The 17,043-nt window shown below is 37.2% G+C and overlaps 1 protein-coding gene across 1 annotated transcript in view; it reads left to right on the top strand.

Annotated features, from left to right (window-relative positions):
• Positions 1-17,043, top strand: part of MYOM1 (myomesin 1) — a 110,959-nt gene that overhangs the window by 18,324 nt on the left and 75,592 nt on the right. The window contains exons 4-9 of the mRNA XM_081096938.1: positions 1,797-1,954; positions 10,845-10,937; positions 12,893-12,981; positions 13,090-13,152; positions 14,222-14,386; positions 16,244-16,405. Coding sequence (XP_080953064.1) covers positions 1,797-1,954; positions 10,845-10,937; positions 12,893-12,981; positions 13,090-13,152; positions 14,222-14,386; positions 16,244-16,405 — 730 coding nt within the window. The remainder of the gene's footprint in view (positions 1-1,796; positions 1,955-10,844; positions 10,938-12,892; positions 12,982-13,089; positions 13,153-14,221; positions 14,387-16,243; positions 16,406-17,043) is intronic.

Below are 17,043 nucleotides of genomic sequence, written 5' to 3'. Positions count from 1 at the left end.
AAATGTTAAAAATTAAATGGTGTAGCTTTTAAAATTTTTCTTATTTTTTAAATCATTGTTTATTTTTCAATTACTGTTGACATGCAACATTATATTAGTTTCAGGTGTACACCCTAGTGATTAGACATTGTATAATTTACTAAGTGATCATCTCACTAAATCTCATACCCATCTGATACCATACATAATTATTAGAGTATTATTGAGTCTGTTCCCTATGTTGTACTTTACATCCCATGACTATTTTGTAACTTCCTAATCCCTTTCACCCATCCCCAGAACCCCAGCCCCCCAAATCTGACAACCATCAAAATGTTCTTTGTATCTATGAGTCTGTTTCTGTTCTGCTTATGCATTTATTTTGAGTTTTAGATTTGGTTGTTGATATATATATTTATTGTCTTTTATTATCCATTTAAAAATATTTTTATTAATTTCAGAGAGGAAGGGAGAGGAAGAGAGAGTTAGAAACATTAATGATGAGAGAGAATCATTGATCGCTGCCTCCTGCATGCCTCCCACTGGGGATCAAGCCCACAATCTGGGCATGTGTCCTTGACCAGAATCAAACCTGGGTCCCTTCAGTCCACAGGCTGACACTTTATCCACTGAGCTAAACCAGCTAGGGTCATATTTTTTAAAATTTATTTTCTTCTTCTTAAAGAACACTCTAGTATTTCATTTAATACTGGTTTGGTGGTGATGAACTCCAGCTTTTTCTTGTTTGGGAAGCTCTTTATCTGTCCTTTAATTCTAAATTATAGCTTTGCTGGGTAGAATAATCTTGGTTGTAGGTTCTTGCTTTTCATCACTTTGAATATTTCATGCCAGTCCCTTCTGGCCTGCAAAGTTTCTGTTGAGAAATTGAGTACCACATTAACCTATACTGCCATCTTTTTTTTTTTTTTCATTTCTTATAAATTTATTACATAATATTATAATAATTATTATCAATAATAATAATAATATAAGAAACATAGATCTCTGTGGGGTGTATCACAACATCAGGGTCAGGAGGCCTCAGGACTGGAGCAGGGGGAAAGCCCCTGGATGGAACTCCATACAAAAGGAGGGTGAAGCGGTACTGACCCTGTAAAGTTAAAAACCCAAATTGAACGGAACCAAAAACCCACAGGTGAGTGTGAGACCGAGTGTGTATGTGGCAGCCTGTTACAGTCACAGTTGCTGTGTGATCTGGTCTGTTAGTGAAGCGTGGCTGGATGTGACTCTGCCCAGGGAATGAGACCGCTGGGCTGGGATGGGGTGGGCGGGCACAGACTGGCGTGCCAGGCCCCTGGGCTGTGAAAATGTCTGTTTTCTGGGTTTTTTATTTTTATTTAAAAAAGCTAGAAATATAAACAGAAACTTGTGAGTGACGTGGATGGAGCTTAGTCCAGACGCCAAACCCTAGGTTTAAAAACGTCCCAGGGCCCCCCCACCCCACAGGTCATTGCTGAGTGTGGGGAGTCACAGTAAGGGGGGCTGGGATGCCCTCGGGGGTCTCTGCTTCTCCCCAGGGTTTACGGTGGCCTGACTCTAGGGTTCTCCCTAGGATCCCCCAGAAGCCTGGTAGGGGGTATACTGCCATCTTGACCAGAAGTCTTAAATGGTGTATTTATTTTAAAAAGGAGCAAGGAATATGCATTTGATTTAAATATAAAAATCAGGCTCCAAATGGAAAAATTGTAATTTTGGTTTCTGCTTGTTATTTTTATTTTTGGCTGCTATTTTTTTCTTGCGTGTTATTTTTATAGTACAAGTTACTTTGAGTTTATAATACTTTGATTTTTTTCCAGTTAGAAGAAACTGAGGCATTTCATAGAAAAATGAATGAAGATCATCTTCTCCATGCTCCTGAGTTTGTCATCAAACCTCGTTCCCACACTGTTTGGGAGAAGGAAAATGTGAAGTTACACTGTTCGGTATCTGGCTGGCCAGCACCTCGTGTCACATGGTATGTTATCTTTTTGAAAACTACTCCTATAATCAACTATACAAAATTAATTTAACCTCTAGTGAAAATATTCAGCATTATAAATATGCAGGGGTCATTGAAAGCATTTACAAATTTGTATAGATTTTTAAAATAGTGAAGAAAGTATACTGAGATTAATATTTTATGTATGGGAAAACAGTATTGCATACGTTATGATACATTATAATTATATTAGAGGCCCAGCGCATGAAATCGTGAGCCGGGGTTGGGGGGGTGGGGGGCAGGGACCGAGAGGTGGTCAATGCACCTCATGGCGACTGGTGGAGCGGTTATTCTGGTTGTTACACTTATGGTCCCTGGCCTTTTATTATGTAGAATTATACGATGGGTCTTTATCTTATTAAAGTGTTAAAATTTTATCAACATATTTACATACAAAGAAAATGTATATCTATAATTTCTATAGATCATAAAAATTTGTTCTCATTAAATATAGGTATCATTTTGTGATGACAAGCAATACTGCCTTTTAAAAAATAATTAAAACCCAAAGGGTTCCAATTCTACTAATCATCTGAGCTGAGGTTCAATGTGTTTTTTCTAAAGCCAAGAAAAAAGAGGGGATTTGATGGGAAATATTACTTAATATGGGGCCTGAAGGAATCTTCTTTCCATAAAGAATAAATGCTCCCTTTCCCCTTCCATTATATATGGTAGCTCCCCGCCCCCAAAAAATTATACACACTAAGAAAGATTACAAAGTCCGTATTTGTTAACATACAGTTCATTTTAAAATTTTAAAAGAATCTACAGAAATGGGTAACTTTTTTTGTCAATGCCTGTTTTCAAACTGATAACCATTTTGGTCCAGGCACTGCTGATAATGTGTGCCCTCAGTTCATCAACTATTGCTTGTTTTGTACTGTAAACTCTATCCTTTTGTAACCCCATAAAAAAGTCTAGTGGATAAATTTACTTTGTTTAAAGCTTAGTCTGGCTTCACCCATTATTTCAAATCAGTTAAACCTGAAAAGGAGCGAAAATTGAGTTATCAGCTGTTAAAGTATGTATGCATTTATGGGGGGACACCCTGTGACCCCAAAAATGTATGCACACTTTGAATAATTATAAATGTATACATACTTTGAAAATGTTTGTACTTCAACTGCATTTTCAAACTTCTAGTAGCATTTTAGGATGAATTTCTTTTGTTCAAAGCTTAGTCTGGCTGAAAAGAGAGAAACATCAATTGAGCTATCAGCTGTTAAAGTGTGTATACATGTTTTGGACATCCTGTATATCCTATTGCAATTGTCAGTGATATTTTGATTCCTAAGCTCAGAATTTTCTTATTATGTGTCATGCATATCTGCCACAGAGAGCGGAAGTATGAAAATGATTGAGCCAACTCAAAAGGCATTTTTCACTTTATTCTCTGACATGGATATTTTGCATGCTATTTTTTTTTTTTATCAGGAGTGGTGGTAAATGCACCCTATATTGCAGTATAAACACTACACCGAAGGACATTGTCACTTGCGGAGTCCCTGCTTCCTTCTCCTTTTTTCCCATGATCTCTAACGTTGGTCAGACACATGGCTAGCATAAATGGAGGTAGCTGACAAGATAGATCCAGTTACCTGACTAAGGTTATTCTTAAGAAGCAGGTGGAGAGTTTTTAAAAATTCACCTATGATGTCAACCTGCCTTTAATAACATTGGCTTTACTTGCAATTTTTCTTACATGTAAACTTTTTTCAGGGTTCTTGAGTTTGAAAATCAAAGAATGAAAATCCAAGCCATATATATTATCAAGGCAAATAATTTATAATACTCAAAGGTGAGAAATGTAGGAACATATTTCAATGCAAATAAAGTTAAAAAAAATAAATTTATAAACTTTAAAGTCTAAAAGTATACTATAGTAAGCTAAGAATCAACTTATCTTTGCCTCATCTCTCTCTGTGACTACAGAGTTGCATAATTTGGCCTATTAAAGGGATATTTCCTCTTAAAAAATGGATGACATGTCACCTAAAAAAAAGAAATCCAGACTTTCCTATAGAAATGCATGAAGGATAACAAATTTCCAGCTCCGAGAAATATTATTTGGTCATTAAAAACTCTTCTTTCATAAAATTCAAATGTACTGCTAATAAACAAATACTCAGAGTCCTTAGTTAGGTACGTATATTTATTACATAGCATCCTATCTCTGCTTTAAAAAAATTAGAGTTAAAGGTGATTTTTAAAAGTAAAATCTGGCAGGTAAATATTCATTTCTTAAGCATTTATTTATTCTACTAAATTCACAGCAACTAGAGTACAAGCATGCAAGTGGACATTGATGGTGTTAATTATTAAACTGGAGTTACAGGCTCCACAAAGGCAGAGCTCAGATATGTCAAAGATTAAACTTCTTATATTCTGTTTTGTTGGCTGGAAAATTAGTGATTTAAAAACAAAATATTTATATAAAAAATAAAAACTCTCCAGAAAAATTTGAGATGACCAAACTGTCGACTCTTAGAATTCCAGTTAAATTGAAAAATAGAAATACTGTCAATTTTTAGTTATCCTCACTAATGGAATTGAGCAGTAGTATGATTTTTTACTAAAATTTTATATCTGGCTTTGGAATATTCATTTCCTCAACATGTGAATTTTATGTCCAACAGGCTCCTTTTAAACAAAAACCAAGGGACAGAGGCAAGATTTGCCTCAGGAATGATTGGGAGACTGTTAATTTACTGGGAAAGCCTTCCCTAGTTTCTACACTCCCTTTAGTGCTTGGAGAAGACAACTTCATTCTTACCCCAGATTCTTCCAGTAGGGGCAGATCAGAGCATTTCACAGAAAGTCCTGTTGTCCTGCAAGTCAAAGAAAAAGTAAATATTAAAACAAAAGAAGTAGTGGACCACCAAGAAAATATTTAACCATACTTCTGAGAGCAAGATTTTCTCTCCTTCTGAAAGCTGAAATTTGGACAATCAGCTAGTAGATAACTGAAAATTGCCTATGGCAATAAAAAAGGTCAGATCCAGTCTTTGTGGGGCATGAGGTTTATTCATTTTGGGGGTAGTCTTTACAAAGAAGAACATAAAGTTAGTGTAAATTAGACATACAGTCTTGTGGAGACCCGTGCTAGTGGGAGACGGTACAACTTCAGCCTTATTGGCTCCAAGGTAGATAAATCCACTTCTGGAAGTAAACTTCTGTGTGGGATTAGTATACATTCCTGCATATGTTGTCTATTAATGAAGCTCTGACTTACTTTGCAATACTGCTAATGCAATCTTCAGAAGTCATCCATCCCCTCAATGAGCAGGGAATCCACAGCCCAAGCAAGAACCCAGGTGGTTGGTGATTTCTTTGCTGGCATTTATGTTTTTGTGGTTCCCAACTTCAGCTTCCTGGGTCTGACACTGAAGACAAGTATGAAAGAAATAATTGAGAATGACCTTCCTGAATAGAAGGAGGTAAATAATAGGATAAATGTGTGATAATGCTTCATGTAGTCATGTTGCCTCTGTTTGCAACAGTTAGTCCTTAGCCACGTATTTCAAAGGCATGTGTGCCTGGTGCCTGGTGCCTGGCTCCCTTAGAGCCCTTTCCAAACTTGATTCCAAGTTTCCACTAGGCACCCTCAGGTCATGGAAGTCCCTGAGGTCTAGCAAATGTTACGCACATGCAGCAGCTGCTCTTTGGTCAGTCCCACGTTGTTTTTCTTAATAGGCAATATTTATGTAATAACTTGTATGGCAGGCTATATATTGGTTTAAAAGGTAGGGGAACATTTATATCTGTATAGTCAGGAAACTCCATATCCACAGTTTCACACCCACGGATTCAACCAGCTGCAGAATGAAAATATTCCGGAGAAAAAATCCCAGAAAGTTCTAAAAAGTAGAACTTGAATTTGAAACATGCCAAGCACTATGCTGAATCCACACAAATGAAGTTATGTGTAGACATGCTTTATTGTAGCCTATTTGCAAATATAGGTTACATGCAAATATTACACAATTTTATATAAGGGACTTGAGCATCTGTGGATTTTGGTATCTTCAGGTGTCCTGGAACCAACCTCCTGTGCATACCAAGGGAAAATTGTATTTGTTTTATTTGTGTAAAGGAACTCTGGAAGAAGAGGTAAAAATGGTTGAGAGTTGATCTATATGAACCAGGAGGTCATGATTCGGTTCCCAGTCAGGGAACATTCTCAGGTTGGAGGCTCAATCCCCGATGGGGGATGTGCAGGAGGCAACCAATCAATGATTCTCTTTCATCATTGATGTTTCTATCTATCTCTCTCTCCTCTCTGAAAGCAATAAAAAATATATTAAAAAAACCCCACGAATCTAAGGGGAGCAATAAGCTGTGGGAAGGAGCTGGGTAGAAGGCAGACAAGTGTGAGGAAGGAGACTGTTCCCTGGGCACCCTTATACTTTCTAGTTCTTGGACCATACAAATGTATTGCTTAGTCATTTTAAAAAATTATATGAATTACCGGAAAAGAGAACAATTCTCTTTAAAAGAAGGAAAGAATTGAGTTAAAAAGAACCAGATTTCATTGGGTTTCCAACCCAAAGTCTAGATCAATTTTATCAATGAGAATATGGATTGTAGTCTGCAAGGAGATTCACACAAACTCACTGGAGCATGTGTTGGTATTGGTGAGCAGCATTCTTTCAACACCTTTTTGAATCTATATGTGGATACTGGGCTAGATCCTTAAGCGAGACACTTAAAAATACATGTTTGGAATTCTTCACATTGCTCCTAAGGTCATTGGCAAATAGACACTTAAAGAAATTGTCATTAGGCATGATAATAATTTAAAATGTAGGAATGAAATAATATGATAAATATATCGTAGAAAAATGGAGATTTGGAAAGGTCTTATTCTATTTTTGCATATTATGAGAATTTATAAATTCTATTATAGACTATGTATTGAATTTGTTTATAAGAGTAGAGTTATTCACAATATATTTAAATTTAGTATTTGCTGCCATATTATTTTAGGAAAACAACCTACATTTAGAATAGTTAAAATTATTTGTAATTTTTAATTACCTCCCAACATAAGGGTTGGGGTTTTATTTTAGATTTTTTTCTATTTATATAATTTCAAAATCTATCCAAATGGGATAGATCTCTCTCAGCTCTTTGGTTTTTAAATTGGGTAATAACTATTTACTCAAAACATAAGGTTGAATTCTAAGCAACAGTCACCTTTGTGATGGGATTCAATATGATAAATACCATTTTGCATGCATTATTTGCTGATAGAAAAAAATTAGGCTGAAGCCTTTTTACTTGACAATGTTTTACACCACCAAAGACCTTCCATTGTTACCTTTGTATCCAAACAGACATTTGTTTAGGGGCATTTAGTGTGTGTTTTACACACATAAACTAAGAGTTTATTCTAGAAATAGTTATAGTAAAATGCAAACTCATTAATTGTTTATAAAAGCTACATGAAAATGATAAGTGAAATAGTATACATCTGAATATTCATGAGAATTTCAGAAACCTCTTGACAAAATATCCCAGGTTGTAGATTGCTCTCCAGAATTAGCTGATGACTGGCCAGTTTGGAATTTCACTTTCCAGAAATAACAAGCTGTGAAGCATTTACTAATACAGAGTAGGCCAAACATCCTTCCTTTCTTTTCTGACTTAATACTGAAGATAGCCAATGTCAAGTGACCCAGAATTTGAATGCCTCAGTGACTTCCTTGGAAAACAGAGTTGAATTGCTTTTTACTCCTTGCCTGGTGATTTAAAACAGACGTTTCTTACAGTGACAGCTGGCGTACCAGAGGAAAAACTAGGAAGACCCTCAAATGGTGTGTGTGTGTGTGTGTGTGTGTGTGTGTGTTTTAAACTGATTTCATGTGCCATGTGGTCAACTTAAAAAAGTCGTCAGGTGCTAAGTTGGTTAGTACTGGAGAGCAAGGAAGGGGAAACAACCCTGGGAGCTGCAAAATCCTGTTCTAACTCAAACTTTATGGAGATATGAACAACATTTTTGTCAGAAGCCAAATTGAGTGTCACCCAGTTGTTGGGTCAAGTAGCACATACACAGCCTTTGGTGTCATATTTCTCTTCTTATGCTAAAAGGAACTACTGAAAACACCCAACACATGAAAACTGAGAAAGAGGGAGCTTTGAGTCAAGTGTGAAATTACCTAACCTAATTCAATCAAAAGAACATGTCAATTAACAGATTCTACCCTGTCATTCGTCAAAATGAGGCATGTTTGGAATTAGAAGCCGCCAGCAGAGTTCTTGTTACAAGCCACCTGATCAGATAGTCCTGTCTGCCTGGGGCCCTGTGGGGAGGGAGGCAGCTGTCTGAAGCTGCTTCTGGGCTAGCAGGAAGCAGCTGGCAGTGTGTTCTATGGGTTGGGTAGGTTATGCCGCTACAACTGCCACACAACGGCAATTCTTTTTCCACTTAAAAAAATTTTCATTTTCCAATTACAGTTAATGTATAATATTAAATTAGTTTCAGGTGTTCAACCCAGTAATTAGACATTTACATAGCTTATGAAGTGATCACCCTGATAAATCTAGTACCCACCTGACATCATACATGCAACTGCAATTCTTAAGCCAGTCCAGCCCTCTCATTTTAGATATGAGAAAACCGAGACACAAAGAGCCTCAACTTACTGTTCTCATATGCACTTATTTTAAATTATCCATACCAGAACTCTGTTTCTTTGGCCCAAAATTATAAAGCTATAATTAATCTATTGCATTACACAATAATTCCATTCAATTTAACAAACACAGAGTGCCAAATATGTGCCCATGACTCAAATTCCCATGAGAGTGGGAATAGAAGTAAATATGGATCAGACACAGTCCCCATCATCAAGGTACTGGGAGCTTAGTAGGAGTGATACATAGTTAGCAATAATTTAATATGTTATACCTTGCAATTTGATCCAAATAACAGTGATGCAGAGAGGCAGGAAAAGGTAATATTGTGCGGGGTTTTAGGGAGGAGTTTATTGAAGTGGCATTGGATATGAACCTTGAAGGATGAGTTGGGATTTTGCTAAATGGAGCAGGAGAATGATAACATTTTTAAAAAGTATAGAAAATGGTCCTCGTGGGGTGGCTCATTTGGTCATCCCATGCACCAAAAGGTTGTGGGTTCGATTCCTGGTCAGAGCACACACCTAGGTTGTGGGTTAGATCCCCAGTCAAGGCACGTAGGGAGGCAACCAGTAGATGTTTCTCACCCATTTCGATGTTTCTCTCTTTCTCTCTCTTCCCCCCTTCCTCTCTCTCTAAATTCAATAAAAACATATCCTCAGGTGAGGATTAAAAATAAAATAAAGCATAAATACTAAGTATAGAAAATGGATTTGTGTTTTAGGGGCATAGAGCCTGTGTGTACACACGTGTGTGTGAGTGTGCAAGTTGGCAAGGGGAAGGAACTAATTGAAGATTATTATTATTTTCTTTCCCCTTTCACCACTTTCCCTGATCCCAAACCTCTTTATAACCATTTCCAGAAGTCTAAAGAAATAAAATGCAGCTAAATAGAGAAAATGGAAGCATCACGTGTTGTCAGGAGCCAGACTGACTGTGTTCAAATCCCAGCTCTGCTATTTCTAGCTGTGTGAACTGGGACAAGTTATTTAGCCTCTTCATGCCGGGGCTTCTTCATCTGGAAAATGATGTTAGAAACAGTTCTGCCTCATGTGGTTGTTGTGAGGGCTGGATTTACAATCTATTCATAAAGCACTTAGGACCTTGCCTGGCTCTACTAAATGTTCTGTGTCAGTTGTGGTTATTCGTGTTATTTATGTTACCTGTGCACATAAAGTGGCATGTCTGAAAGGAAAACAAGTGAAATCTAGCTCCTCTTTTGGGAGGAAATGGCTTAAGCAGGAGAGACTGGTTTGGCACCGTAGCCACCGGCTATTCAGACCTTGAGGACACGGTAGAGAATCAAGGTGCCACTTCTAGACTTGGGAGACAGTGTCTCAGAAAGGACCCTTCCATGTAACCTCTCTCTCTGAGGTCTGAGAGGCTTAACTAGGGGAGGGACAGTCAGAAAAGGGGAATCCTTCAGCTTATATTTGTCAGATTTTTTTTCATGATTATTATTTTAACTTCTTCCAAGCCAAGAGCCATGCTTGCTTATGAGTGAATAAAACACTTAAATATAATGAGCTTTCAATACAACTGATACTGTTTTTTCACAACATGCAAGAATGTTAGTAGGAAGAATGTTTTACTTTCATCCTACATAGACAGCCAACAATAAAACCCCTAACACGAAAACTTCCCCTCTGTCGTGTCAGCAATGGTTAAGTTTTTCTTTAGCTCTTTTACGAAGGATATGCACACCAAAAGTGCATATTATATATGAATGTAGAACTTTGATGGATTTCTGTAGGCTGCACACACCCATGTAACCAAGCATGCAAGCTGCCTCCTTCATAATTCCCCCACCCACCCCACTGCCCTCCCTCACCCCAGGGGGAAATCACTCTCCTGACTTCTAGCAGCATGAATCGGTCTTTTCTGGTTTTGCACTTTATATAAAAGCAACCATTGTACTGTGTACTCTCTTGTTTCTCTCTCTTCCACTCAACATTATACATGTAAGATTCAACCACATTGTTATGAATGGTCAGCTTCTTAAATGTACTTTTTATGATGAAGGACAGGAAAGTAAGTACATTGAGAAGTTTTATTGCATTAACTGTGCATTTTATTTAATCTACTGTAGACTTGCCTTTATTGAACAGAGGTTGCTGCTGACCTCAGTGCCATGTTTACAGGTGTTCCTTCAAGAATTGTGTGTGCTTTTAATCACGAAGCTATTTATATACACTTCAACTTACTCCCCCTTGTTTCCATTGTCTCGTAGGTATAAAAACCAGGTGCCAATAAATGTCCATGCAAACCCTGGAAAGTATATTATCGAAAGTCGATATGGAATGCACACGCTGGAAATTAACAAGTAAGAAAACATCAGGGTCTGTATGTGTTGCCTTACAGTCACTCAGGAGGCACCTCGCCGCCCCAATAACAGCTGCCCTCCCCCCTTGTTCCCAAATGCAGCATGATCATAATGGGGGCACGCACATGCATTGCTTCTCTAGGTGCCCAACTGAGAATGCTATGCATGACTCATTCTTACCAAGCCCACTTTACCTACTAAAGTGATCTTAAGTTTGAATTTAGTCAAAGATGAGAAAAAATTCACATCTTTTAATTTATCTCTTATATACTGGAGAGTTTTTCTTAGACATCAGTAAGAAAATGAGTTACATAAATAGACATTAATATTCAATTATTTTTTTAATATATTTTATTGATTTTTTTTACAGAGAGGAAGGGAGAGGGATAGAGAGTTAGAAACATCCATCAGCTGCCTCCTGCACACCCCCTACTGGGGATGTGCCCGCAACCAAGGTACATGCCCTTGACCGGAATCGAACCTGGGACCCTTCAGTCCGCAGGCCGACGCTCTATCCACTGAGTCAAACTGGCTACGGCTCAATTATTTTTTAGTGTTCCAAATCATCATCATCATCATCATATTCTTTTGCCTTTACTTAGTAAAGGCCATGAAGGTTGGGGTGGGTGGCAATGAAAGAAAGTAAGCTGGACTAGGAGAAATTGCTCTTTCCTTCTGCTCACCAGGAACTGTGGAAAATGATGCATCTGCCTATCAGCCTGTAGATGGAGGCAGGGTGGACATTGGGATGTTTTTAAAGCAAAATTCGAAAGCAAAACCCACATTAAAATTTCTAAGTCCTCAAAAGTTTATTGTGTCTCCTCAGATGGCTTTGCTGTCCAACCCTAGTTATGTGGATAAAAAGTTAAACAAGCTCCCACCCTCTTCAGTTCATATAAAACCACGACATGCTGAGATGTCAAAGTAAAACCTACAGCATTCTGATCTCAAGAGATTTATAGCCTTCTCTTCAGGTCAGAGCAATTGACACGTGATGCTGGGCTTCAAAGAGTTGCCTGGCACCATGTGACATTCACCAAGCTCTGACCCTGACCTAAAGTCACGTCAATTCTGCGGGTCAGTTGTTCTATAGAGACAACAGTGAGCTGTGTGGCTGCTTGATAATTAAATAGTTATGAGAAATACAATTGCATTGACCTTCCTGGGGTTCTATTCATGTCTATAAAATTTCAGCAAGAAATAAGTTTATATGACTGAAACTAAACTTTCAGGGACAATGAATAACACAGACACTGGTAGTGATAAGACACAAAACAACCTGCTTGGTAATTTTAGCCTGTTCACCTCTCTGTGAGATCATTGTCTCCCTAAATCCATTATTAAGATATCCCAATTTCTGTATTATAACTCAGGGGACCTAACAAATGGCAGTTCTTGTGTCATGCTGTGGGCCAAAACTCCAAGTGTGGCCTGAACCTTAGTAGAATTAAGGGATGAATAACTTATTTGTACTTTGAGGCTAGAAACACACATTAGGCCCACCTGGATCTGGTCTGGGCTGAGGGAGGCCGTGGAAGTCTACAAGGAGAGGTTGTTTCTTTCCCTGTCGCCCCCAGACTGAAACTCACCCTGAGGGAAGCCAGCAGGGAGGCTGTGTCCCCAGTTTATCTATCATAATGCTCTTCATGCTGTAATGTATGTGCTTAGCATTTTATTAACATTTTTTGGACATTAAAAATGAATCCGGGCAAGGGTAACAATGGACTATAGATCTTCTCCCATTCTGTGCTGCTGGCTTGAATCTGCTGTAAATCTCTGGAGCTACATAAAATCCCACAGGGAGCCAGATCAGAGAGTAGCTTCTTCAAGTTCCTTAGAGCCACGCTAGCCACTGGCTTACAGTGTGCCGTGGTAGCAAAGACCCCTTGCAGGAGCAGCTAGTAACTGCAGGGAGTGTCACTGTGACGGCCACGCATTTCTGTACGTTCTTTCAGGTGTGATTTCGAGGACACCGCGCAGTACCGGGCCTCGGCGATGAATGCTAAAGGAGAGCTTTCAGCGTATGCCTCGGTTGTGGTAAAGAGTAGGTTTGCTGACTTGTTTTATTCAAAATGCACCTTTTTATTATTTATTCGCATTGCTAACAAGTAAATTAGAAGAAGTTCACATGCATTTATGCTTTCTTTTCTAGGATATAAGGGAGAGTTTGATGAGACTCGCTTCCATGCTGGGGCTTCCACCCTGCCCCTCAGCTGTGAGTTTAAAAATAGATTTGCTAAGTGCCATCTCCATTTAAAATACAGCATAATATGCTGTACACCTGAAACTAATATAATATTGAGTATTATTAAAATAGAGATAACAATAGCACTTACCTAATAGGGTTATTATGTAGCTTGAGTTAATAGATATTAAACACTTGGAACAATACTTGGCACAAATTGAACTCAATAAACGTTAGCTTGCCTTTTCAAATTAATACTAAGAGATCTTAGGAAGAGAGATGAAACATGAGAGAAAGGGCCTAAGTGTTGGGAGTTGAGCAGTTATAGGTTTGAGTTTTAATTTCACGTGTGATACCTTTGAAACCTTGTCATTAGCTGTATATTTGTGAACTACTATATCCTATCTGGAAGAGAGGAAAAACTAATATTTATGCCAAGGTTTAAATGGCATGCCAATGGTAGCTTGCCTGGCATATAATAACCCACAAATAAATAGTTGTTATTTTCTCAAGCCCTTTCCTTTGAGAAAAGAGAAAATAAAACCTGGGAGAGTTTATGATGCAGGCATTTATACAATCTATTAATAAGACATTTCTAAGAAAAATATTTTTAAAGTTACCATATTTTAAGCTTTTCATTTTCTCTATTGACATTTCTTGTAATATATCTTTTACTCAGATTTTTAAAGAAACTAAAGCAACTTACTGAAAAACTCAATTTTTATGATGAATTGATATAGCTATTTGTTCCAAGATTACAAGCAACAAAGTTTAGATGACTCAGAATCTAAAATTAAAAAGTGAAAGTGTATATTGCAACTAAGTCTAAGCTAAATGTGGTATTAATTTATGTTTTATATACAATGACCTTTAAATTATATTAATTATAAATAAGCTTTTTTGACCAATGAAGCAAGAATTTTCATGCATAGAATTTCCATTTCTCACAATGTACTTCTTTTATAAGACTTAATTTTTGCTTAGATAAATTATTTGATCAGTATTTGTTGTGACTGCTCTCTGCCTGTGGTTATTAAAATGCTTGTGTCTCTTTGATGAAAAGAAATAAATTGCTGATATTTGTTTTTGTTGTACCCAGTTGCCGTGACCCCTTATGGTTATGCATCCAAGTTTGATATCCACTTTGATGACAAGTTTGATGTGTCTTTTGGGAGAGAGGGCGAGACGTTGAGTCTAGGCTGCCGTGTAGTTATCACTCCTGAAATTAAGCATTTCCAGCCGGAGATCCAGTGGTACAGAAATGGTGAGCCTTGATAATGAATTCTCACTTAGGTTCTTATTCACAGAAGGTCACAGACTGGGATTGGCACCACAGCATGAACGTCCATGAGACTGCAGATCTGTTTATCAGGGCTGGCAGAATTTGAACGTTAGAGGATGTTTAAAAAAGTTTTTACACATACATCAAAGTAGTAGAACTTTCATAATATTTGTGAAAATTATAACATTATCAAGTAACATGGAAAGGATTACAAAAAATGTGTTTTTGCTGTTGTAAGTTGGATATACATTCATTTTGTAAGTTACTTTTATTTAGTAAAATAAATGAAGTTTATAAACCAGTGGGACTAGGAAGCATGCTAGTTGTGCATGGGGCACCTGGGCAGTCTGGGACAGCGTGGGGTCCCAGGGCAATGGCTGGGACCTGGACCTGGGCTTGGACTGAAACCAGCATGGCAGCAGTAGCAGCAGCACTGATGGGGACATGTCCCTAGAGGAGGAGAGGGGCACCACGGGAGCCACCGTGGAGGCCAGCTTGCCTGTCCATCCCCAGGACTTACCTTTGTGGCATCTGCATAGATATGAACTCCCTGGCCTGAACGCTGTCAAGAACTGCCAGCAATCAGGCAGTTAACTTTGTCAGTAAAATATTACAAAATAAATGTGTGTACGTAGACATTGCAATAAAGCACATAAGATAGTTGTTAGGATTCTTTAAAGAATTTAGAATCTCTGGTTATGAAAATTGCCACAACATTGCAAAGCAACTATCTACAGACTTAGAAATAGAAACTAAGTTTAAAGATTGTCCCATTCAATGTAAAGAACACTATTTTTATATAGAACTTTGGATGAAGCAATTATTAACAAGGAAGACAATTTTTAAATTAATTTTTCCTCTTAATTGAAGAGATAATGATAGAATGCATAAATAGGTGTTTGAATTATATAGAAACCATGAAGTTATTTTCAGTTTCTTGTATGACCACCACAAATTATGGGGCATGTAAAAGAAAACATTAAGATGCAATTATATAAATTACATTTAAGTTAAATTTAAATATACATGAAACTTATTTGTATGGAAGTTAAATCTTTTTAGAAAAATTCTTTTTCAAGAATAATCAGCTCTAGAGTAGTAAAATTTATATTTTAAAATAGTTTATCAGAAAGTTAACTTTATAATCCCCTAACTATATGGTACTATTTAATATAAATTTATGTAATACTATAAGTAAGTAACACTCTTAACAGCTGTAATAGTAGTGGCATCTTTGAGGAAAGATTCTCCTCAAAATGAAAAATTTTTTAATCTCCTTTGTGATCTTGCATTTGTACAGCATGAGTGATGTTGCTTTCAATTACATCCTCTTAAAATGAAATTATTAAAGGTATGAATTTGATGGCCTAATTAACTGAATTGCAGAAAATCAAGCCAGAAATATTAACAGTCAAGATATCACAGTAATAAAGTATTATTTTTTTGTAAAATCATGGCACAAAAATATTAGTTCTTGCAGTTTGTATCATTCCTATTATATTTTATAAGTGATAAACTTTTTTAGAAGAAAAAGCCTTATATTTTTTAATGTACTTTTTTCTCTGCCTTTTGAACAAGAGGCCTTGCCATTTCATTTGCACTGGAGATTATGCATCTGGCACTGGTCCCTCGCTTCTGATTTAGTATTTTTACCAATATAAACATGGCAGAATGACTTAAAGCCCTAGAGAATTGCTCTTGTAGTCAAATAGCCTTCAATATAGAAGGAAAGGAATAGAGAAAGGGTAGAGGGGGAGAGAAAGAGAGCATTGGAGGGGAGAGAGGAAGAAGGGAGAAATAGAGGAAAAAATCAGTTAATTTGTTGACTTCTTTCCCCAGGAATACCTGTTTCTTCATCAAAATGGGTGCAACCTCATTGGAGTGGAGATCGGGCAACACTGACATTTTCTCATCTCAATAAAGAAGATGAAGGCCTCTACACAATCCGTGTACGAATGGGAGAATATTACGAACAATATAGTGCTTATGTCTTTGTTCGAGGTAAGACCTAGCAGAAAGCATCTTTAAAGAATATTTAAAACACCGAGACCAAATCAATCTACCAAAACATGTTTTATGTAATGATTAAAGAGCCGTTTGGAAATTCTTCCAGATTACATGGCATAGGTATATCAACTTCCAGACATGATATAAAAATTAACTCTGAAGGCACCAACCCAAAAGTAACTAGTTTCAAAACTGTGTTACTATCCCTAATGTTAGTACTTTCCTCGTCAGTTCTCTATAGGTGTTCGAGTAGAGATGTTAAATCCTTTATGAAAAGCCATCTTAGTTTATGGGAGCTGCAACAAAAGGATGATGTGTTATTTGGGAACTTATTCTTTAATATCTATTTGGGGAGCAAATTTATTATTTCTTATCTTTAAAAAAATAGTTTTAGCTTTAATGAACTAGTAAACAAAGTGCTACAACTTAATTCTTCATTTTTTAAGATTTAAAAAAATCGATTTTTAGAGAAAGAGGAAGGGAGAGGGAGAGAGAGAAACATCCATGTGAGAGCAAGACAGTGATGGCTGCCTACCTAGGATTGAGCCTACAAACCAGGCATGTGCTCTGACTGGGAACTGAACTAACAATCTTTCTGTTCACAGGATGATGCCCAACCAACTGAGCCACAC

This window comes from Myotis nattereri (genome assembly GCF_964212035.1).
Source record: "Myotis nattereri genome assembly, chromosome: 8".
NCBI lineage: Eukaryota > Metazoa > Chordata > Mammalia > Chiroptera > Vespertilionidae > Myotis > Myotis nattereri.
The sequence above is the reverse complement of the archived record's forward strand: the minus strand, read 5'-3'. Positions and strand labels throughout refer to the sequence as shown.